Source organism: Amphiura filiformis, chromosome 19 (genome assembly GCF_039555335.1).
Source record: "Amphiura filiformis chromosome 19, Afil_fr2py, whole genome shotgun sequence".
Classification (NCBI taxonomy): domain Eukaryota; kingdom Metazoa; phylum Echinodermata; class Ophiuroidea; order Amphilepidida; family Amphiuridae; genus Amphiura; species Amphiura filiformis.
This window is the reverse complement of record NC_092646.1, coordinates 42,620,738-42,645,370: the sequence shown is the minus strand read 5'-3', so window position 1 is coordinate 42,645,370 and position 24,633 is coordinate 42,620,738. Positions and strand designations below refer to the sequence as shown.

At 35.6% G+C, this 24,633-nt stretch overlaps 1 protein-coding gene across 1 annotated transcript in view; it reads left to right on the top strand.

Moving 5' to 3' along the window:
- Window positions 1-36: 36 nt before the first annotated feature.
- Window positions 37-24,633, top strand: part of LOC140140596 (proto-oncogene tyrosine-protein kinase ROS-like) — a 141,197-nt gene continuing 116,600 nt past the window's right edge. The window contains exon 1 of the mRNA XM_072162353.1: window positions 37-192. Within this exon, the coding sequence (XP_072018454.1) occupies window positions 67-192 (126 nt within the window). The 5' untranslated portion in view covers window positions 37-66. The remainder of the gene's footprint in view (window positions 193-24,633) is intronic.

Genomic DNA, 24,633 nt, shown 5'->3' with positions numbered 1-24,633 from the left:
TTGGAACACCAGCATGGTGAACGCAGCAAGCTGGGCTATTCCATTTTTTCATCATGGTCAGCTGAAATGGCGGCGAAGATGAAACATCGATGGCTACCATCGCTTAGAATTGTTCTGTTTTTAGGATTTATAGTGCAAGTTTTACACGCAGATCTTGTCAGTAGATGTAGCGAAGAATGTACCACAGTACTGGTAAGTTTTATTGTGCTTAATATTTCTCGATTTTGTATAAACAGGGTTGAAAGTTGAGGCCCTAAAACACTTGTCAACATGTCAACATCGATCCTCACTGACTGTGTGTGTGTGGACAGTACGGTTGGTATCAACAATTCAAGGACAGGGATCACCTGTAACATGAACATCACGTATGCATACCATAATACTTGTAAATATACGGCCAAATAATACTGAAGACTTGGTGTGAAAGTCTGCATACATCAACACTATAAAGGCAAGCTTGATGTTTCCTTTTCTCTTTTATTTTTATTTAGAATAGAATTAGAAATTTCATTCCATTTTCATTAAATTTAATTCAGAAATCAGAATTCAGAAAATAAAAGTTACATGTACATGCAGAAAATAAAAGTTACATGTACATGCAGAAAATAAAAGTTACATGTACATGCAGAAAATAAAAGTTACATGCACCACACTGCAGATTTTCCTACACCCATCGAATGTGTGTCATCGGCCCTCAGACTGTAGGAACGCCATGGATTCGATCCATGTAAGATTTTCCTTGATAAAAAAGGGAACGTTCACAAACACTTGTTAAGTGGGGGACCTGGTGCCAAAGGGGGGGGCCTTAAAAGTTTTGACCCTCCAATTAATTAAGGGGGCCTGAAAAAAAGGACCGCAAATTTTCCTGAGGAAATTGAGTTTATATGCTTTTCTATGGGGTTGACCCATATTCTCATTTTCATGTCAAAAAGGAGGGCCCTGGGGTATGAAAAGGGGGCAATTTTTGCACAGAAATTTTTTTGCATCAGGCAAACAAGTGTTTGTGAATCACAAAATTTTGCATGCACAGGCAAAATGCAATAGGCCTACATGCACGCAACCAATTTTACATGCATATATCTGTGTGCATGTAAAACCCCTCTAAATCTAGTCCTGGTGGTGAATCATGGGGGAAAAGATTTTTTGGCAGGCATGCAGGCCAAAAGCGTGGGCAAACATTTTGGCAGCTAGGTTGAACAGGGTGCAGTAATGGTGCATGTAAAATGTAAAATTTACATGCACAACTCTGATTTTTTTCCCACAAAATGGGCTGATGGGGCCGCTGAATAACACAAAATTTTGTGTGCAAATTCTACATGCACAGAGCCTAAGACAGGGGTGGAATTTCGCGGGAGTCTGAGAGTCGACTCTCGCAGAGACTCCTGTAAAATCCTATTGCGAGAGTCCATGTGGACTCTCGCTGGAAATTATCGGATCAGCGAACTTATGTTTAAGTTCAACACGCCTTAAAACTCAAAGCCTGCAAAATATAAAGGAAAAGTCGCCAAAGATGCAATGACATATATGGAAGTGAGAGTATGATGACACATATATTAAAAACTTAACTTTGTTAGTTTATTTGTTAGTTTGTTTGTTTGAATGCATTTTATGTAGGCCTACATATAATACCTTTTGGACTCCCGCAAGATTGTACAACAAGAATCCATTTACGGGAATCCATGGACTCTCACAAAACTCTCTTGCGAGAATCCACTTGGACTCCTGTGGCACTTTACGAAATTCCACCCCTGCTAAGAGCGTGTTTCTACAGGCGCTCCACTAAGTTACCGCTACATTGATTAACAGTATCTTACCGTTATCTTACCATTTAAGGTGGTACTACACCCCTGGCAAATTTTGTGCCTATTTTTGCATTTTTCTCAAAAATTATAGCGTATTGGTGACAAGCAAGATACCGGTACCGTATTTCATCAAATAGTCGCCCCTCTCAAATAAACGCCCCACCACTTTTTTCAACCAAGATGTTTCAAAAATGCTGATATTTCCATGCTATCTTGTGTAGTAAGCTTACTATAAGTTGCCCATGGTCGATAATAGTGTCACTTTTGGCGAAAATCTGGATTGAAACCGGAAGTGAACCAGAAGTCAGTGTTTCTAGTTCATAGTTTGTCATTTTAGTGTGAGTTTTAAGTTTACCTAATGATTTTAACGTGAATTAGAGTTCTAAAATTGACCTTGAATAAACGCCCCCCTTTGGGAAAATGTAACGCCCCCGGGGGCGTTTATTTGACGAAATACGGTATGTATATACGGGCAAGGACTACAACTACTGCACTGGAAATTTTATTTCAGCACAGACAACAGTTGTGGAGTTACAGTCAAAAATGAGGTAAAACCAATATTTGATCAATAAATCAATAACTACTTACCTTGAATTGCTGAATTTCCAGGGGTGTAGTACCACTTTAAGCTGCTGTTTCCACGGATAGGTTTTTGCCGTTGGTGTGTTTATACCGTTTATTAAAGCTGAATGATGTCATTGATTGTCCCTCTCCCCTTACAGGCCTAATATTGGTTTTTAGTTCGTAATAAAATTTGCATTTCTTTAGCAAACAGTCACGTCTTGCTCCACTTCGGTCAGCATCCTTCGCAACATTAAATTGGCCCTTCAGTGATTTCAGCTTACCTATAGGCCTATACAATTATTTATTACTGATATCCGTAGAGTCTGTGCGATCGGGATACTGAGGCACATTGGGGCATGCATCACACACTGCCTGTGCTATTAATTAATTATTGTACGCATCTGCGTTCCACTTGGACTTGTTACCGGGACTTGTTATGCTGCCCAGGCAAATTTTTTTTAGGTCAACCATGAATGATCCTAGCATTTAGTACCCGGTTAGTTCTGTTACCCGCCCGAAAAATGCGCCGGGTACCCGGGCACAAAATTACCCAAAAATTACACCCCTAGTCCATACCGTTTCCATAACGGTATTTGGCTCTGTACATGTAGAAACACGCTATGCATTTGTGCATGTAAAAAAGCCCTCTAAATCGAGCTTTAGGGGAGCAATTTTTGGCACAGATGTTTTGGGCACTGTACCTGTAAAAGGTGTAGAAAAACATTTGGAACATGTTCAATATATGCAAAATTTCCTGCTCGGGGCGCTGGCTATAAATATGAATTAAAAGTTCTAAATTAGGGTTCTCCAAAATCTCTGATTGTGTAAAAGGGGAGGGGGGGCAAATATTTTTGGGCACGGCTAAATTTTAAGAGTAGGCCTACATTTGTAAGGCCGTATAAAATTAATGTTTTGGTTCTCGTCCAGAGAATTTTCATGAATTGAATTGATAAAGAAGGGAGGTTTTTTTCAATGTAAAATGAGCATTGTCATAAGAAATAATAAAATAAATAGGAAGGCTTGAACATTGTACCAAACCTATTCTTTTAGTTTCTATTTATCAACACTTTATCCAAACCCAAATTGAATGAAATCGAACACGTAATACTTGCACAATTAAAAAAATCTGTTTTTCTCAAAAAGTCAAAAGTGGATGTACCGTACATGTAAGGGGTTTTGCAACAAAGCTCTTCATATGTGAAACCTAACTTATTATGAATTATTATGCCGAGAGGAAGAATTTGAGACCATTTTGACAACAATCGGAGCAAGTTTTCAAATTTGATCCCTGTAGGTAGAGGTTAAACCTTGACCTTTGACCTTTTTACTTGTAACTTGAGAACTGTATATAATCACAGATTGGTCAAACTATACTTTTTCTGGATCCTTGTGACCACGGGAACACATTGGCATGGTTTATAACTCAATTTGAACAACTTTGAATTTTTTTCCCTGTATAAAGTTCGATGACCTCTATGGCGGCCATATTGGATAAAATATTTTTGGCCCTCCCCCTAGAATTGTTCACCATAACATGTATTCAGTTTGGTTAACAATTAGATGTATCTGAGCCAAATTTCACACTTTTCACCAAACTTTAACAATGATTTCACCATTCTGCAGCATTAATTATGTACTTTGACACTATAAAATCTGATCCAGGATGCTTGATGACATCACCCAATGTGAATTAAAACAATCATATTATTTTATTACAATTTCTTAGAAGGCACTTCCCAGTTTTTGATTAATCATCATTGGTATCATTGTATCATTGTATATGAACCCTATCACAGTTCAAGTAAACTGGGATCATAATATTTTATCATCACTCCGACCCATGCCTCTTTCCGTTATTTGAGATGTTAAACTCATCTTAGTTTTCACTCCTACCAGTAGGAAAGAGCTTTGAAAAAATAATTAAAAGTAGTGGCTAGTGTCAAGTTCTCACCTTAAGGCCGGTTGTCGGGCTTGTTGCTATGTCACATCTTCGGTGTGTGACTGTGTGTGTGCCGACTTGCCAAAATACCCCGATTTTGGGAGTAAATTTTCACATTTCTTTTTTTTAGCTGGACCAGTTGTACTACAGGGCTGTAGTGCTACATTTTGTAGTTTTCATGTCCTTTTAGTAAACATTCCAGGCTTAATTTGACCACAGACACTTACATTGTAAACAGGAGGGTACAGATCTACTGCTTACTTCAAAGGTTCCGCCGATCAAAATTTAGCCTAGATCTGTGTTACTTCACAGATACTTTACCCAAGACAATATGCATGAAGTCCCGGCATGAAGTGTCACTGGAATTGGAACAGATAATAGAATGTTTCTAAAGTTAGTGTACGGTACTTGAAAACCTAATAACCTAATGAAATTACAGAGTATAAAGCCTAAGTGCAACCAGTACCAGGAATGTTTTCTGGGGGAAGGGGGGTTGGAAGGAGTGAAATTTAAAAAATCTTCCTAAAATTGAGTGCAATTATGGCCCAAAGTGGTGGATTGTTTTTGCCAGACTGCTAGTGCTTGTCCCCTTCCCCAGTGAAACATCATGGGGATGCTTACAAACATAGGGCAAAGACAGAGAATAGATGCAGACTTACAAGGACTTACATGTGCATACAGACATCTAGAGTTAATGTTAGTACTTTCGTTCTATTATTTCTCATCAGCAGGGGTGCAGTTTCATCGAACTCAGCGTGAATCAAAATTGATTCTCACAAACTTACCTAGCGAGAATCGAGAGAATCATGTTACTGTGTGTGTCAACATAATGTACTAAGAGTGGAATAGGCCTGATTTTAGGAAAATACATTTTTCATTGTTGAATTCAATTTCTGATTTTCGTCAAATTCATAGCCCTGCTCTGTACATAATGTTTTAAAACTTTTTTGTTAACTGCCAGTGAGACAGGCTTTCAAAATGCCTTATTTTGAGTGTAATCCAATCATGCATGTAACTTTGTCTGTAACAACTAACATCTTGTTTATTTGCTAGTGCAATTTAACACCCATGCATTTAGGCATGGTGGTTGAGTCACAACACTTGGCCAGACACAAGCCAAAATGATCTCACTTTTAAAGCCACAGTTCAGTGACCTCAATTCCACCATCACTGTCGAAAATATGACCTCAGGTTGTGGGGGTAAGTTTTTGTACCCAACATATTCAAAAGGTTGTCTAATGATTGAATGTGTAAACATGTGGGCTTAGAGAACTGTGCCTGATAGGTGAGGATGTTGAGAGGTAGCAAGAGACAATGCCATGATCATGATGAATGCCTTATTGTAGCAACTCCTGGAGTAGCCTTTGAAGTTTGAATGTTAAACTTTTTAAAATCCATCATATGTATGTATTGTAGGGCCCTACATACATATGAGGGCCTATCCAGCATCCAGCAAACAGAGCAATGTTTTCAAATTGTTTTAAATGTGTTTGATATAGGGTCTAAACATGTTTTGGTCAGAACATAAATTACCGAATTTGACATTGGGTTACATTTGTCATGAAAATATTTCTATATGAAAAAACTACTAAAATGTTGTCAAAATGTTATTGTAAAATAGTTTTTTGCAAACATTTTCCAAAACTTGTCAGTAGTTAAATAGCATTAGGCCCTTCACAATTGATTCCGAGTTTACTGTTCAAGATTTTAAAAATAGGACATGGTGACTTTTAATTATTAATTATTAATTATCTGTTATTTTCTTTATTTAGTATTAGTTATCACAACCAATTATCAACCCGTTTGGATGGGAGTCGGCATTTAATTATTTTATTACTATGCTTACTTTTACACATAGTATAAGGTGCAGCTAATTATGTTGTTTGTTTATTCATCATTATTGTTGACATGATTCATGTTAGAAAGTAGCAAGTAAAAGTCATTAAAGGTCCGTAACCCGATCGACAGCATCATCCCCGATTTTTTTCATTGTTGATGAGGTTTTGGTATCACATAATAGATACTATTTTTCTCATTACTATCCTGAAATTTGACGCTCCAAGTCGATGTATTTCGGAGAAATCATGAAACACAGCGGCTTTTACAGGTATACCAGTTTGTAAACAATGGTAAATACTTTGATTTCTGGGCGGGAATTATGAGCTATTATGAGCGAAATAGCTCAGTAATATCAGTCGCCTCAACAGCTACTTTGGTTTCGCGTCATACACATTCTGTGAAAAAAGCGAACCACACTAACTGCTGAGGAGACGCGTCTAGACGGTGTGCCGTATTTAATTATAAAATTTCCACGATGGAGGCAGCGGGTTGATTAGCTCAGTCGGTTAGCCTTGGCGCTTCATGTTTCTACCCAAGAGGTAACCGGTTCAAAATCCGTGTCGGAATGTTTTTTTCCTCTCCATTTTTAACCCAAACTTTTTTTATATTCATTTGAAATGTACATATTGCAAGGGGAAATATATTTTGTTTCCTTTTTTTCTGAAACGGTACGAAAAAAACAAATATTTTTCGTTCAATACGGGCCGGGCATTGATTGTACAGCATGTCAGCATTAAATTAAGTCATACTGAACGGAAATGGTTGTTGTTGCTTGCCTACCCAGAATGCAATTCACGTATACCAAGGTATTGGATTGCAAATTTGGCTATTTATTCACATTTACGCCGAAAATGCTCTCGCTTTTTTTCACAAAGCAGCATAAAGGGGGCGATATTTAATATTATTATGTAATTTTAAAGACAATCCATATCCAAAACCAATAGGGTTACCCCCTTTAAAAGTTATTTAAAGGAGAAAATCCAAAATAAAAACAAAATAATTAAATATTTTGCAATTTTCAATTTTGGACGCGGGCGGTGAACAGTAAACTAAGAATTTAGTTTGAAGGGCCTTATGTTAGAATGTTTTACAGCAAGTTTTCTAAACGTATGTACCCTTTTGGGACCTTTACCCTTTAGGCCTATATTCCAGACATTAATCGTTTTCTGTAAAATATATTGTGTTTGCCGGGTACAATATAGGATGTCATGAATTGTTTTGTGTCTCAAAAGCTTTTAGGCCTATCACAGAGGAAAATCTATGTAATCCATGGCTCATTCCAAATACATGCCAGAAGCTTGCAGGTCGTCTGTCGCATGCTCGCAGGTCATCGCTTGGTATTGTTAAAGGTGTTGGAACGTAATGAGACCAGCTACAGTCTATGATGAGACCGACTTTGTGGTTTCCATGACTTGATAATGTACCAATCTGATGTCTGATATCTGTCCATCATCATGGGTTTGATTCAATTAAGATCTTTGCTTCTGTGGCAAAGAATTTCAGTGCAGTATTGGCTTTGTACTGGTATACAGTGCATACCATGGTACAAAACCACTGAACATAAATGTTTAACATTGATGTAATATTTACATAGTGTACATGTATTTGAACTCAGTCTTTGTATAGTATAAGGGGCTGTGCAATAATTTCTAGCCGGGGGGTAAAATTTTCGAATGGCTTGCCAAAAATAGCTTGCCACCCCCCTCTCAGCCTGCCAAAATTGCTTGCTGCCTTTGTACAGTTTTCAAATGGTCTAGATGATGTAAGCGAGCAGGAAATTTGCATCATATTTGAAGTTTTTTATAGTGTTATTTTATAAGGTGCCCTGTATTTTTTTGTGTGCCAAAAATTGTTTTCCCCTGTCTGCTAAAAATTGCTCCCCCTACCTTGGCTTGCCAAATAATCTTTGCCCCCCCAAAAAAAAATTACCCTCCCCAGAAGCTCATAATTATTGCACAGCCCCTCTGCCAATTGTTCCTATAATTAAATAATAGTAATTGTTCTTATCATGATGATGGTAGACTTCAGCTTCTGGACCCGGATGAGTCCTCCATCAAGTTTAGACCTGAAATCCTCTCCAAGATGTAGGCATATGCAGGTTACCGTACCCTTAGACAGGTGTGAGACACAATGTTTCTATTTATGTCAGGTGGTGGCCGCATTGCATTCTCTAAATTCAGTAAATTTTCGTTGCCAACCGTTTAATTGAATGGGATTATTTTGAAATTTTAAAACGCTTGAAATATCACAAACAAATGGGCCTATGTTAATAAGTATATAAATATAAGCTAAAACCGTTGGGGTTCGATAATGAACCCCACAAAACTAACCAAGTATATTGAAAATGCCATTCGTTGTCAACCGTTTAATTGAATGGGATTATTTTGAAATTTTAAAACGCTTGAAATATCACAAACAAATGGGCCTATGTTAATAAGTATATAAATACAAGCTAAAACCGTTGGGGTTCGATAATGAACCCCACAAAACTAACCAAGTATATTGAAAATGCCATTCGTTGTCAACCGTTTAATTGAATGGGATTATTTTGAAATTTTAAAATGCTTGAAATATCACAAACAAATGGGCCTATGTTAATAAGTATATAAATACAAGCTAAAACCGTTGGGGTTCGATAATGAACCCCACAAAACTAACCTTGAAAATGCCATAGGGCTGGGCGGTTTCACAAGTTGCCGGCTCGATCATGTCATCCACCACCTGATTTATGTCTTGAATCCTGTATTTGCATACAGACTGCAACTGTAAATGTTCACTAATAGTCATGTAGGATGATCTGACAAACCCTCAAACCATAGACCATTTATGGTCTATGCTCAAACATACCAACTTTACATGTCTATAGCAACCAATAATTGATCTCCATGGCAACCCATTCTAAATCCTTTTATTTGTCTTGACCCTCCTGACACAAACAATATATCTTGAAGTTACCCTTCTGTTGACACAAGTGTGGGGTTAGCTGGGTAGCAGAATTCAGCAGGGAGTAATCACATTTTTGAGGACTGAAAAGGTAACTTTGGTATTTGGGGCAACACCTCACCTAGCACATTTGATTTGCAATAGTAAGCTGTAGCAAGCTAGTTGTTGTGTAGGCCTTAATAATAAGCGATCCATGCATTTTGATGGTTATCAAATCCAGAAAGCTCCCAAACATCCTTGTTTTGTGAATACCATGAACAAAAAAAAGTCTGATTTTCTTCAAACAAATGGCATATTGATCAGTGACTGTCACTGTCCCCTACTCCATAAAATTGTACTCAAGAGCATAAATTTCCAAATTTCCAGAAAATGCTTTGGATCTATTGGTAGAATTTCTCTAACACCAATTTTAAAGGTTGATTTTTTTGTCAAATGTTTAAGTTTGTCAATTTTTCACATCATTAGTCATGCTGAAACTTACATGTTTTAAAAATTGAATTAATTGAAACACCAAATTTGTAGGCCTCTATTAGCGTGTTTCTATTGGGACCATTTACCGGTAAAAAGACGGTAAAGGGATTAATTCTGCTCAATATAAACTGACCTTCCCCGCTATTTACCGGTAAACAGAGGCGAGTTTTTACCGGTAACGTTTTCCTTCTTGAGGAAGGAAAATAGCGGGGACGCTTACCGGTGAACGTCAATAGAAACTCACTCCGTTCCGATTGAATGCGCATACAGGGAAGAAAACGGAAGTTGAGTCGCGAAATTGACCTCTGCATCATCAATGAGCTAGCTTGTTATGTATTATACCATTCCGTTCGCAAAAATTCTAAGGACTAATCACATACAAATATTTGACCCACTTGCTATAAATAAAGTAAATGGAAGAAATATTCATAATGCATTATCCCTGCATTATACCATGGAAGAAAGAGATAAGAAGGAACCACAACGAACGCATTCACTTTGTCCACTCCCTTTACCGACATTTAATTGACATTGTTATTCATGAGGATTTACTTTGATCAATACCCGCGTTAAATAGGTGATTGGTATTGTATTCCATGTATTTGCATGTCTTCTGGAGCGTGTGTGAAGGATGATTTGAACTAATGACCTTCCGTTGCAAGCACCCTATTTTCTCTGGTGACGTGATCATCGATCATTGATGGCCTACATCTTTTTCTTCCATTTTGCCCAATTTTTCCGAACTTTGATGACTTTTTTCTCAGAGTTGGCAGTCTTTGGCACTGAAACGAGTTAGCTAGTTACGATTATACACATATAAACTAATAAATTAAACAGGTTTTATGTACCGGACTCAACCGGAACATTGTGCATTATTTAAGAACATTTTACATCTATTTTTCATCGAAAAAGTCACCAAAATCTTACCTTATTTGCTAAAGATGAAATTCAGCAAAAAAACGGCCGATTTTGATTACCTTTTCGATGTTTTATAGGACATTTTCTACACAACACGATCAAGAAAACAGTTTGACTGTAGATCCCAAAACAAAGCTACTATACATGTTCAGAGCATCAGTGAAATTCCATAATCTTACTTCTGGTTAGCGTTGTTTGTTCGTGGATGGGTTTGTTATAAATTTTTTCCAGTAATTGATTTTGCCAAGCATCGATCGCGGTAAATGGATCATACATGAAAGTAAGTACCATTGATAGCTTTTCTTTTCATGCGTCAATAGATAAGCGGATTAAAACTTGGCCGATCGAAGTCGTTGTGGTTCCTTCTCATCTCTTTCTTCCATGATTATACATATTATGCTAAATATTTAACATGAGTTATGATTTATGACCCTAAAAAGCCATGAAATAAAACAACAACAACAACATCAGCGGATGAATCCAGCTGTGCATGCGAAATAAATAGAAATCAACTCGGATCCGCGGCAGTGTGTGCTTCAGAAGAGTAGAAAGATTTCATGAATTTAATATTATGTTGTTGATGTTAAATTACTATTCACTAAAAAGAATATTAACTGAAATTAAACTGTGAAAGATTAAATTCTAAGACCTAATTTTTTTGCGCGCAACAATACTGAGTACTCACGTCGATATCACTGAGGGGGATTTCCCAATGGCGTAATTTGATGTACGAGAACAAATGAAAACGCTAATAAAAAAACATTATTCTTCAGTCTTCTTTTCTCGTGATTGCTACCTCATTTTTAGCAAAACAATTAAGAAAATACTACAATATTAAAATCCACAATGCTTTGCGATTGACCCGGGGATTGACCCCAGTGCACGACCTTTCGCCAGCAAACTTTTAAGGTGTGTCAATTGACGCTGTTCATCGAGTGTTTACCGGTAAACAACATGCAATGTAAACTGACCGTTATCCGCCTTTCGCTGCTATTTGATGGCGAACAGTTTTACCGGTAAAATACAGGGGACTCAATAGAAACACGCTATATGTGTACGTACATACATGTGCTATTTGTTGTCGTTGTTGATAAAATTCTGTACATTTCATTAGGCAAAAAAAAAATTGTTGTGTTGCCCTCAACCGCCCGACACTAAATCCTGAAAAATCAGGGTCGGCATTTTTTTTTTTTTTTTTTTTTTTTTGAATGATGATTTTTACAGATTTGTTCACTTAAAATTAATATTTTATTAAAAGACTAGTCTTTAATTGATATCTTACACGTATCCAGAAGTCAAAATTGACAAATTTTCCCTTGATTGAAGAAGCATTATTTAATATTTGACGGGATTTTTAAAACTGAAGGTTTGAAAAAAAAAGAAAAAAAAAAAGAAATCCGACCGTCCTACCCAACTTTCCCATTTTCCCACTTGAGGGCAACACAACAATATTTTTTTTGGCCTTATCTGTGCACACAGGAGTTACCATACAGCATACACATAATTATATTGACTTGATTTGAAGTGAAATCAATTATACTTGTTTATACTTGTTTACAAGATTGAATTGAATCACGGTATGACAAACACAATACAGCCAGAACAGCCAGGTTCACTACACCTACACACATTGTACAAAATCACACAACTAAAACAGGTTCCAAAAGGCATGGAATTTGAATCCTTGCTTCTAAATAAATAGAAGTACATGAATCTTGAATTGTAACTGTTTCATTATGATATTTGGATAGGTGTAATTATTTAAGACTTCGACTTTGTGTAGGGAATTCCTTTATTATTTACATGTATGTATTTTTGTGATGGCATTTGGCATGCTCTAGTAATGATGATGATGATGCTTTCCGGACCAGTGTGTTTATCTGTGTCGGAACCCTTTAGTACATGTACAGGGAATACAATGTAGGCCTATTCTATTCAGTATTGGGCTATTCCAGAAAATAAGTGAACACCCCCTATAGAGGAGTAACTTTTCAATTAAAGAAATGTTTGGATTTCCAAGTCTGCAATCTGAAAATGACTGGAATTCCAGTTGCCAATGTCACTTGAAAAAGCTTGGGAATTCAATTAAATTCTGAAAAAAATAACGGAAATGTCTAAAATGAGCTCTCAAATTGAGGATTTCTGATTTTGAGCTATTTTTCTGTTGGATTTTTTTGCCATTGGACACCTGGATTTCCAACAGTCACGACTGGACAAAAAGTCCGGAAATCCGAACTCCTCTATAGGGGGTGTGCATCTATTTTCTGGAATAGCCCATTACTTGCTAGGGTTGTTTCAGAATATGTAACCATGCTCAGATTTCGGGACACAACACACAGGTTTCTGTTATTAGGGGCTACATGCAATAATTATGAGCCCTGGGGAGGGTAAAATTGGGGGGAAAAGATTAGAGGGGGCAAGCGATTTTTGGCACACATCCATTGGGCACCTTTAAATAAAACGCTCTGAAAAGGCTTAGGAAAACAGTACGAAAACGCTTACATTATATGCAAATTTCCCTGCGCACTGCCCCCGCAATATATCGAGACCATAAGGTTTACAAATTGGTATCCCAAAAAATTGGCATACATGTGCAAAGGGAGGAGGCAAAGATTTTTTGGCAAGCCGAGAGGGGGGGGCAAGAGATTTTTGGCGGGCTGAGGTGGGGGGATTTTGGCAGGCCATTACCTGGGGGAGCTCATAATTTTTGCATAGCGCCTAAAAAGGGGTATCTTTGAAACATTGTTTGCATTTTAGCCACAAAAAAACCAGATATTGTTGAAGAACAAAAATTAATGATATCACTCATATCACTAAAAAAAGGGTGTTTTTCACTTTAAAAAAAAGGGGTGTTTTCAAAGTTTGCGCTCAAAGGCTCAACTCAAGTATGCATACTCACAAATACACAGATTGCATGTCTATGGAGCATAATCATGCATTACTTGCAAACACAAAATCGGAATCAATTTAACTGAAATTTTGGGAATAATCTTTTTTTGTTGATATCTACTGAAAAATGTCATAGAAAGAGGATGTTAGGATCGCAAAACACCCCTTTAAATATCCAGGGTTGAAAACCAGAAAAACATTGTGAGTTAACTTATCTGGTTCTACTCTTAATAAACCTTGATTGTAGAATACTATCAACCTGTGATAGAAATGGTGACCTCAGATACCAGTCAATGGGCTATTCCAGATAAAATCCATACACCCCCTATGGAAGACGCAACCATAATCTCCCACACAGGGAGTGTAGATTTCAAATGGAGTCACCCATTCAGGTAACCCCCATTACACACTCATTTCACACTCCCTGTGTGGAAGACTATTAGACCATGTCTTCTAATCTATATGTAGGGGTGTATGGATTTCAACTGGAATAGCCCAATATATCTTTCTCCTCCCCATGGTCTTTCATGTAAATAGCTGACAGGCTCAGCATGATGGCCTCAAGGCAAGGTCAAGTAGAAATCAAGTTCAAGTCAGTCTAAAATATTTTCACTTTGACATGCTGGGTATGTTGATGCATGGATCAAGGACAAGCAATTAGCCAGGATTATAGAAAGATTGTACTACATACATGTATGCATGTGTAAAACTACAATCAAGGAAAAAAGTCTTGGAACGCTTGGGTGTAAATAACGGAAAACTGTCACCCCCTCTCCCCCGTGCAATGTTGAGAAATGCCAATGTCTTCAGCGGTTCCCCAATGTGTTCCAACATTGCTTGATGGGGAGAGGGAAGGGTAAATCATTGTTGTAGATGTCATGTTTCTTCCCAAACACAATATAGGTCATTTCCATGAACATAAGAAATTCTGCACGGAATTTCGACAGAGTGTGCCAACCGTTCCAAGGACTTTTTCCTTGATTGTCTCTACCGAATGCAAAATATTTCATCTAAATTTCGTTTTTGTCTCATAACTCAAAAACGGAATGTCGTATGAGCTTCAAATTTCACACGATTTGAGAGTGGATTATATACTTTGCAATCATAATAAAATTGTTGATAAAGAATTTGGTTTATTTAGGGAGTGGTCACTGAAAACACCCCATATGCTAAATTACACACGTTTCATAATTATGGCTCTAAACTGCTCTAAAATGTAATTTTGTCCATAACTCAAAAACAGAATGTTGTATGAGCTTCATATTGCACACGATTTGAGAGGGGATTATATGCTTTGCAATCATAATAAAATTGTTGATAAAGAATTTGGTTTATTTAGGAGTGGTCACTGAAAACACCCCATATGCTAAATTACACACTTTTCATAATTATGGATCTAAATTGCTCTAAAATGTCAATTTTGTCCATAACTCAAAAACAGAATGTTGCATGAGCTTCATATTGCACACGATTAGAGAGTAGATAATATCCTTTTGAATCATAATAAAATTGTTGATAAAAATGTTGAGTTATTTAGGGAGTGGTCACTGACAACACCTCCTATGCTAAATGACACAAGTTTTGTAATTATGGCCCTCTTCTGTATGATACTGTGTCAATTTTCGTTTTTGTCTCATAACTCAAAAACACTACAAATGCATGTTTCGTATAATATCACAATGTTTTGCAGCATGTTTTCCAAAATGTTTTTTGAATGTTATTAAAACGTTAGGTACACTGTATGATATAACCTAACGTGTAAAATTTATGTTTTCTCTAAAACTTGTGTTTGCTGAGTGTAGGCACATCCGAGCCGAATCAGAAAGATTATGATGTAACAATTTGAAACAACTCATTTCTGAATATTATTTATAACAAAATACGCTTTTGCGATGAGAAAAATTAAAAGAAAAAAAAAACAACAATTTAATACACTTAATGAAATAATATAGACCACCATTGGGACTCGAACCATGCACATCAGTCAATAGCCAAAAAGGTTAACAGTCGGAGGACTAATCCGCTCATGACGCTGCCATTGCACAATGAAGTAACAAGTTTTGTTCATTTTGAATTGAAATAAATATAGGAAAGTGTATATTTTTCAATTAGAAATGGTAAAGTGTTAACAAATTACCATTATACAAAAATCAATGTTTATTTTTTGCATTAAAGCATTCTCAATTGGTATAGCAAATGTAAACGAACGTGACGCTTCATGAGATGCGGCCTCAAAACATAAAATGTCGATTTTGGACCATTTTGTCATTATGGTAAACTGATACACTTTGCCATTTCTACTATACAGGTTTACACTTCCGATACCTGACTACTATAAAAGAACACAACTTGTTACTTCGATTATGTAAATGGCAGCGTGGTGTAGCGGATTAGTCCTCAGACTGATAACCTTTTGACTATTGACCGATGTGGTTCGAGTCCCATTGGTGGTCTTTTTTAAAAGTATATTCAATTGTTGTTTTCTTTTTTTTTTTTTTTTTTTTTCTCATCGCAAAAGCGTATTTTAATATAAATAATATTCAGAAATGAGTTGTTTGTGCGTATTTATTTCAATTCAAATTGGTAAACTTAACTGTTAACAAATTTTATATATGAAACGAATGTTTCATTCTTTTGCAATCAAACATTTTCAGTTGGTATAGCAAATGTAAACGAACGTGACGCTTCGAGAGATGCGGCCTAAAAACATAAAATGTCGATTTTGGACCATTTTGTCATGATTATGGTAAACTGATACATTTTGAGGTTTCTACTATAGGGTGCTTGCATAGAAGATCACAAAGTTCAAACCATCCTAAAGACACGCTCCAGAGGACATGCAAATGCACGGAGTACAATACCAATCACATGTTTAACTGGTTTTGATCAAAGTAATTCTTTTGTACTCGATGCATTAGCATATAATATGGAGCGTGTCTGGAGGATGATTAGAACTCATGACCTTTCGTGCAAGCACTCTATACAAGTTTACACTTTCCCCGATACCTGACTACTATAAAAGAACAAAACTTGTTACTTCGATTGCGAAATGGCAGCGTGGCGTAGCGGATTAGTCCTCAGACTGATAACCTTTTGACTATTCACCGATGTGAATGGTTCGAGTCCCAGTGGTGGTCTTTTTTTTAATAAAGTAGGCCTATATTCAATTGTGTTGTTTTTTTCTTGTTTTTTCTCATCGCAAAAGCGTGTCTTAATAGAAATAATATTCAGAAATGAGTTGTTTCAAATTGTTACATCATAATGTTTGTGATTCGCTCGGATATGCCTATAGTCAGCATACACAACACAAGTTTTCCAGAAAACATTTATATATGCCTATACTCAGCAAACACAAGTTTTAGACATAACATTTACATGTTGGGTTATATCATAAGGGTACAAAATGTTTGAAGTTTTAATAACATTGAAAATATTTTGGAAACATGCTGCAAAACATTGTGATATTGTAAAAAAATGTATTTGTAGTGTTTTTGAGTTACCAGACAAAAACGAAATTTGACTACAGTAGAGGGCATAATTACGAAACTTGTGTAATTTAGCATAGGAGGTGTTTTCAGTGACCACTCCCTGAATAACCCAACATTTTTATCAACAATTTTATTATGATGCAAAAGGATATTATCTACTCTCAAATCTGGTGCAATATGAAACTCATACAACATTCTGTTTTTGAGTTATGGACAAAAAGGACATTTTAGAGCATTTTAGAGCCATGATTAAGAAGCGTGAGTAATTTAGCATAGGGGTGTTTCCAATGACCATTCCTAAATAAACCAAATTCTTTATCAACAATTTTATTATGATTACAAAGCATATAATCCACTCTCAAATCGTGTGAAATTTGAAGCTCATACGACATTCCGTTTTTGAGTTATGAGACAAAAACGAAATTTAGATGAAATATTTTGCATTCGGTAGAGACAATCAAGGAAAAAAGTCTTGGAACGCTTGCGTGTAAATAACGAAAACTGTCACCCCTCTCCCCGTGCAATGTTGAGAAATGCCAATGTCTTCAGCGGTTCCCCAATGTGTTCCAACATTGCTTGATGGGGAGAGGGAAGGGTAAATCATTGTTGTAGATGTCATGTTTCTTCCCAAACACAATATAGGTCATTTCCATGAACATAAGAAATTCTGCACGGAATTTCGACAGAGTGTGCCAACCGTTCCAAGGACTTTTTTCCTTGATTGTCTCTACCGAATGCAAAATATTTCATCTAAATTTCGTTTTTGTCTCATAACTCAAAAACGGAATGTCGTATGAGCTTCAAATTTCACACGATTTGAGAGTGGATTATATACTTTGCAATCATAATAAAACTGTTGATAACGAATTTGGTTTATTTAGGGAGTGGTCACTGAAAACACCCCATATGCTAAATTACACACGTTTCATAATTATGGCTCTAAACTGCTCTAAAATGTAATTTTTGTCCATAACTCAAAAACAGAATGTTGTATGAGCTTCATATTGCACACGATTTGAGAGGGGATTATATGCTTTGCAATCATAATAAAATTGTTGATAAAGAATTTGGTTTATTTAGGGAGTGGTCACTGAAAACACCCCATATGCTAAATTACACACTTTTCATAATTATGGATCTAAATTGCTCTAAAATGTCAATTTTGTCCATAACTCAAAAACAGAATGTTGCATGAGCTTCATATTGCACACGATTAGAGAGTAGATAATATCCTTTTGAATCATAATAAAATTGTTGATAAAAATGTTGAGTTATTTAGGAGTGGTCACTGACAACACCTCCTATGCTAAATGACACAAGTTTTGTAATTATGGCCCTCTTCTGTATGATACTGTGTCAATTTTCGTTTTTGTCTCATAACTCAAAAACACTACAAATGCATGTTTCGTACAATATCACAATGTTTTGCAGCATGTTTTCCAAAATGTTTTTTTGAATGTTATTAAAACGTTATGTACCCTTTATGATATAACCTAACGTGTAAAATTTATGTTTTCTCTAAAACTTGTGTTTGCTGAGTGTAGGCACATCCGAGCGAATCAGAAAGATTATGATGTAACAATTTGAAACAACTCATTTCTGAATATTATTTATAACAAAATACGCTTTTGCGATGAAGAAAAAATTAAAAGAAAAAAGAAACAACAATTTAATACACTTAATGAAATAATATAGACCACCATTGGGACTCGAACCATGCACATCAGTCAATAGCCAAAAGGTTAACAGTCGGAGGACTAATCCGCTTTCATGCGAATGACATTGATTCTTTTATGAATTTGTTACATTCTTTTTTACCATTTTGAATTGAAATAAATATATATGTATATTTTTCAATTCAAAATGGTAAAGTGTTAACAAATTTCATATATAGAAATCAATGTTTCATTCCTTTTGCATTAAAACATTCTCAATTGGTATAGCAAATGTAAACGAACGTGACGCTTCATGAGATGCGGCCTCAAAAACATAAAATGTCGATTTTGGACCATTTTGTCATTATGGTAAACTGATACACTTTGCCATTTCTACTATACAGGTTTACACTTCCCCGATACCTGACTACTATAAAAGAACACAACTTGTTACTTCGATTGCGAAATGGCAGCGTGGTGTAGCGGATTAGTCCTCAGACTGATAACCTTTTGACTATTGACCGATGTGGTTCGAGTCCCATTGGTGGTCTTTTTAAAAGTATATTCAATTGTTGTTTTCTTTTTTTTTTTTTTTTTTTTTCTCATCGCAAAAGCGTATTTTAATATAAATAATATTCAGAAATGAGTTGTTTGTGCGTATTTATTTCAATTCAAATTGGTAAACTTAACTGTTAACAAATTTTATATATGAAACGAATGTTTCATTCCTTTTGCAATCAAACATTTTCAGTTGGTATAGCAAATGTAAACGAACGTGACGCTTCGAGAGATGCGGCCTAAAAACATAAAATGTCGATTTTGGACCATTTTGTCATGATTATGGTAAACTGATACATTTTGAGGTTTCTACTATAGGGTGCTTGCATAGAAGATCACAAAGTTCAAACCATCCTAAAGACACGCTCCAGAGGACATGCAAATGCACGGAGTACAATACCAATCACATGTTTAACTGGTTTTGATCAAAGTAATTCTTTGTACTCCATGCATTAGCATATCATATGGAGCGTGTCTGGAGGATGATTAGAACTCATGACCTTTCGTGCAAGCACTCTATACAAGTTTACACTTTCCCCGCTACCTGACTACTATAAAAGAACAAAACTTGTTACCTCGATTGCGAAATGGCAGCGTGGCGTAGGGGATTAGTTCTTAGACTGATAACCTTTTGACTATTCACCGATGTGAATGGTTCGAGTCCCAGTGGTGGTCTTTTTTTTTTTAAAGTAGGCCTATATTCAATTGTGTTGTTTTTTTTCTTGTTTTTCTCATCGCAAAAGCGTGTCTTAATAGAAATAATATTCAGAAATGAGTTGTTTCAAATTGTTACATCATAATGTTTGTGATTCGCTCGGATATGCCTATAGTCAGCATACACAACACAAGTTTTCCAGAAAACATTTATATATGCCTATACTCAGCAAACACAAGTTTTAGACATAACATTTACATGTTGGGTTATATCATAAAGGGTACAAAATGTTTGAAGTTTTAATAACATTGAAAATATTTTGGAAACATGCTGCAAAACATTGTGATATTGTAAAAAAATGTATTTGTAGTGTTTTTGAGTTACCAGACAAAAACGAAATTTGACTACAGTAGAGGGCATAATTACTGAAACTTGTGTAATTTAGCATAGGAGGTGTTTTCAGTGACCACTCCCTGAATAACCCAACATTTTTATCAACAATTTTATTATGATGCAAAAGGATATTATCTACTCTCAAATCTGGTGCAATATGAAACTCATACAACATTCTGTTTTTGAGTTATGGACAAAAGGACATTTTAGAGCATTTTAGAGCCATGATTAAGAAACGTGAGTAATTTAGCACAGGGGGTGTTTCCAATGACCATTCCCTAAATAAACCAAATTCTTTATCAACAATTTTATTATGATTACAAAGCATATAATCCACTCTCAAATCGTGTGAAATTTGAAGCTCATACGACATTCCGTTTTTGAGTTATGAGACAAAAACGAAATTTAGATGAAATATTTTGCATTCGGTAGAGACAATCAAGGAAAAAAGTCTTGGAACGCTTGCGTGTAAATAACGGAAAACTGTCACCCCTCTCCCCGTGCAATGTTGAGAAATGCCAATGTCTTCAGCGGTTCCCCAATGTGTTCCAACATTGCTTGATGGGGAGAGGGAAGGGTAAATCATTGTTGTAGATGTCATGTTTCTTCCCAAACACAATATAGGTCATTTCCATGAACATAAGAAATTCTGCACGGAATTTCGACAGAGTGTGCCAACCGTTCCAAGGACTTTTTTCTTTTATTGTCTCTACCGAATGCAAAATATTTCATCTAAATTTCGTTTTTGTCTCATAACTCAACAACGCAATGTCGTATGAGCTTCAAATTTCACACGATTTGAGAGTGGATTATATACTTTGCAATCATAATAAAATTGTTGATAACGAATTTGGTTTATTTAGGAGTGGTCACTGAAAACACCCCATATGCTAAATTACACACGTTTCATAATTATGGCTCTAAACTGCTCTAAAATGTAATTTTTGTCCATAACTCAAAAACAGAATGTTGTATGAGCTTCATATTGCACACGATTTGAGAGGGGATTATATGCTTTGCAATCATAATAAAATTGTTGATAAAGAATTTGGTTTATTTAGGGAGTGGTCACTGAAAACACCCCATATGCTAAATTACACACTTTTCATAATTATGGATCTAAATTGCTCTAAAATGTCAATTTTGTCCATAACTCAAAAACAGAATGTTGCATGAGCTTCATATTGCACACGATTAGAGAGTAGATAATATCCTTTTGAATCATAATAAAATTGTTGATAAAAATGTTGAGTTATTTAGGGAGTGGTCACTGACAACACCTCCTATGCTAAATGACACAAGTTTTGTAATTATGGCCCTCTTCTGTATGATACTGTGTCAATTTTCGTTTTTGTCTCATAACTCAAAAACACTACAAATGCATGTTTCGTACAATATCACAATGTTTTGCAGCATGTTTTCCAAAATGTTTTTTTGAATGTTATTAAAACGTTATGTACCCTTTATGATATAACCTAACGTGTAAAATTTATGTTTTCTCTAAAACTTGTGTTTGCTGAGTGTAGGCACATCCGAGCGAATCAGAAAGATTATGATGTAACAATTTGAAACAACTCATTTCTGAATATTATTTATAACAAAATACGCTTTTGCGATGAGAAAAAATTAAAAAAAAAAAGAAACAACAATTTAATACACTTAATGAAATAATATAGACCACATTGGGACTCGAACCATGCACATCAGTCAATAGCCAAAAGGTTAACAGTCGGAGGACTAATCCGCTACATACGCTGCCATGCACAAACGAAGTAACAAGTTTTGTTCTTTTATAGTAGTCAGGTATCAGGAAAGCCATTGTATAGTAAAATGGCAAAGTAACAAAATGATCCAAAATCGACATTTTATCTTTCGAGGCCGCATGAAAGCGTAGTTCAATTGAGAATGTTTTTATGCACAAGGAATGACACCTTGATCTCTTATATGAAATTTAAACACTTTACCATTTTGAATTGAAATAAATATATATGCGTATATTTTTCAATTCAAAATGGTAAAGTGTTAACAAATTTCATATATAAAATCAATGTTTATTCCTTTTGCATTAAAACATTCTCAATTGGTATAGCAAATGTAAACGAACGTGACGCTTCATGAGATGCGGCCTCAAAAACATAAAATGTCGATTTTGGACCATTTTGTCATTATGGTAAACTGATACACTTTGCCATTTCTACTATACAGGTTTACACTTCCGATACCTGACTACTATAAAGAACACAACTTGTTACTTCGATTCAAAATGGCAGCGTGGTGTAGCGGATTAGTCCTCAGACTGATAACCTTTTGACTATTGACCGATGTGGTTCGAGTCCCATTGGTGGTCTTTTTTTAAAAGTATATTCAATTGTTGTTTTTTTTTTTTTTTTTTTTTCTCATCGCAAAAGCGTATTTTAATATAAATAATATTCAGAAATGAGTTGTTTGTGCGTATTTATTTCAATTCAAATTGGTAAACTTAACTGTTAACAAATTTTATATATGAAACGAATGTTTCATTCCTTTTGCAATCAAACATTTTCAGTTGGTATAGCAAATGTAAACGAACGTGACGCTTCGAGAGATGCGGCCTAAAAACATAAAATGTCGATTTTGGACCATTTTGTCATGATTATGGTAAACTGATACATTTTGAGGTTTCTACTATAGGGTGCTTGCATAGAAGATCACAAAGTTCAAACCATCCTAAAGACACGCTCCAGAGGACATGCAAATGCACGGAGTACAATACCAATCACATGTTTAACTGGTTTTGATCAAAGTAATTCTTTGTACTCCATGCATTAGCATATCATATGGAGCGTGTCTGGAGGATGATTAGAACTCATGACCTTTCGTGCAAGCACTCTATACAAGTTTACACTTTCCCCGATACCTGACTACTATAAAAGAACAAAACTTGTTACTTCGATTGCGAAATGGCAGCGTGGCGTAGCGGATTAGTCCTCAGACTGATAACCTTTTGACTATTCACCGATGTGAATGGTTCGAGTCCCAGTGGTGGTCTTTTTTTAATAAAGTAGGCCTATATTCAATTGTGTTGTTTTTTTCTTGTTTTTTTCTCATCGCAAAAGCGTGTCTTAATAGAAATAATATTCAGAAATGAGTTGTTTCAAATTGTTACATCATAATGTTTGTGATTCGCTCGGATATGCCTATAGTCAGCATACACAACACAAGTTTTCCAGAAAACATTTATATATGCCTATACTCAGCAAACACAAGTTTTAGACATAACATTTACATGTTGGGTTATATCATAAAGGGTACAAAATGTTTGAAGTTTTAATAACATTGAAAATATTTTGGAAACATGCTGCAAAACATTTGTGATGTATTTGTAGTGTTTTTAAAAAAAACGAAATTTGACTACAGTAGAGGGCATAATTACGAAACTTGTGTAATTTAGCATAGGAGGTGTTTTCAGTGACCACTCCCTGAATAACCCAACATTTTTATCAACAATTTTATTATGATTCAAAAGGATATTATCTACTCTCAAATCTGGTGCAATATGAAACTCATACAACATTCTGTTTTTGAGTTATGGACAAAAGGACATTTTAGAGCATTTTAGAGCCATGATTAAGAAACGTGAGTAATTTAGCATAGGGGTGTTTCAATGACCATTCCTAAATAAACCAAATTCTTTATCAACAATTTTATTATGATTACAAAGCATATAATCCACTCTCAAATCGTGTGAAATTTGAAGCTCATACGACATTCCGTTTTTGAGTTATGAGACAAAAACGAAATTTAGATGAAATATTTTGCATTCGGTAGAGACAATCAAGGAAAAAAGTCTTGGAACGCTTGCGTGTAAATAACGGAAAACTGTCACCCCCTCTCCCCGTGCAATGTTGAGAAATGCCAATGTCTTCAGCGGTTCCCCAATGTGTTCCAACATTGCTTGATGGGGAGAGGGAAGGTAAATCATTGTTGTAGATGTCATGTTTCTTCCCAAACACAATATAGGTCATTTCCATGAACATAAGAAATTCTGCACGGAATTTCGACAGAGTGTGCCAACCGTTCCAAGGACTTTTTCCTTGATTGTCTCTACCGAATGCAAAATATTTCATCTAAATTTCGTTTTGTCTCATAACTCAAAAAAACGGAATGTCGTATGAGCTTCAAATTTCACACGATTTGAGAGTGGATTATATACTTTGCAATCATAATAAAATTGTTGATAACGAATTTGGTTTATTTAGGAGTGGTCACTGAAAACACCCCATATGCTAAATTACACACGTTTCATAATTATGGCTCTAAACTGCTCTAAAATGTCGTTTTTGTCCATAACTCAAAAACAGAATGTTGTATGAGCTTCATATTGCACACGATTTGAGAGGGGATTATATGCTTTGCAATCATAATAAAATTGTTGATAAAGAATTTGGTTTATTTAGGAGTGGTCACTGAAAACACCCCATATGCTAAATTACACACTTTTCATAATTATGGATCTAAATTGCTCTAAAATGTCAATTTT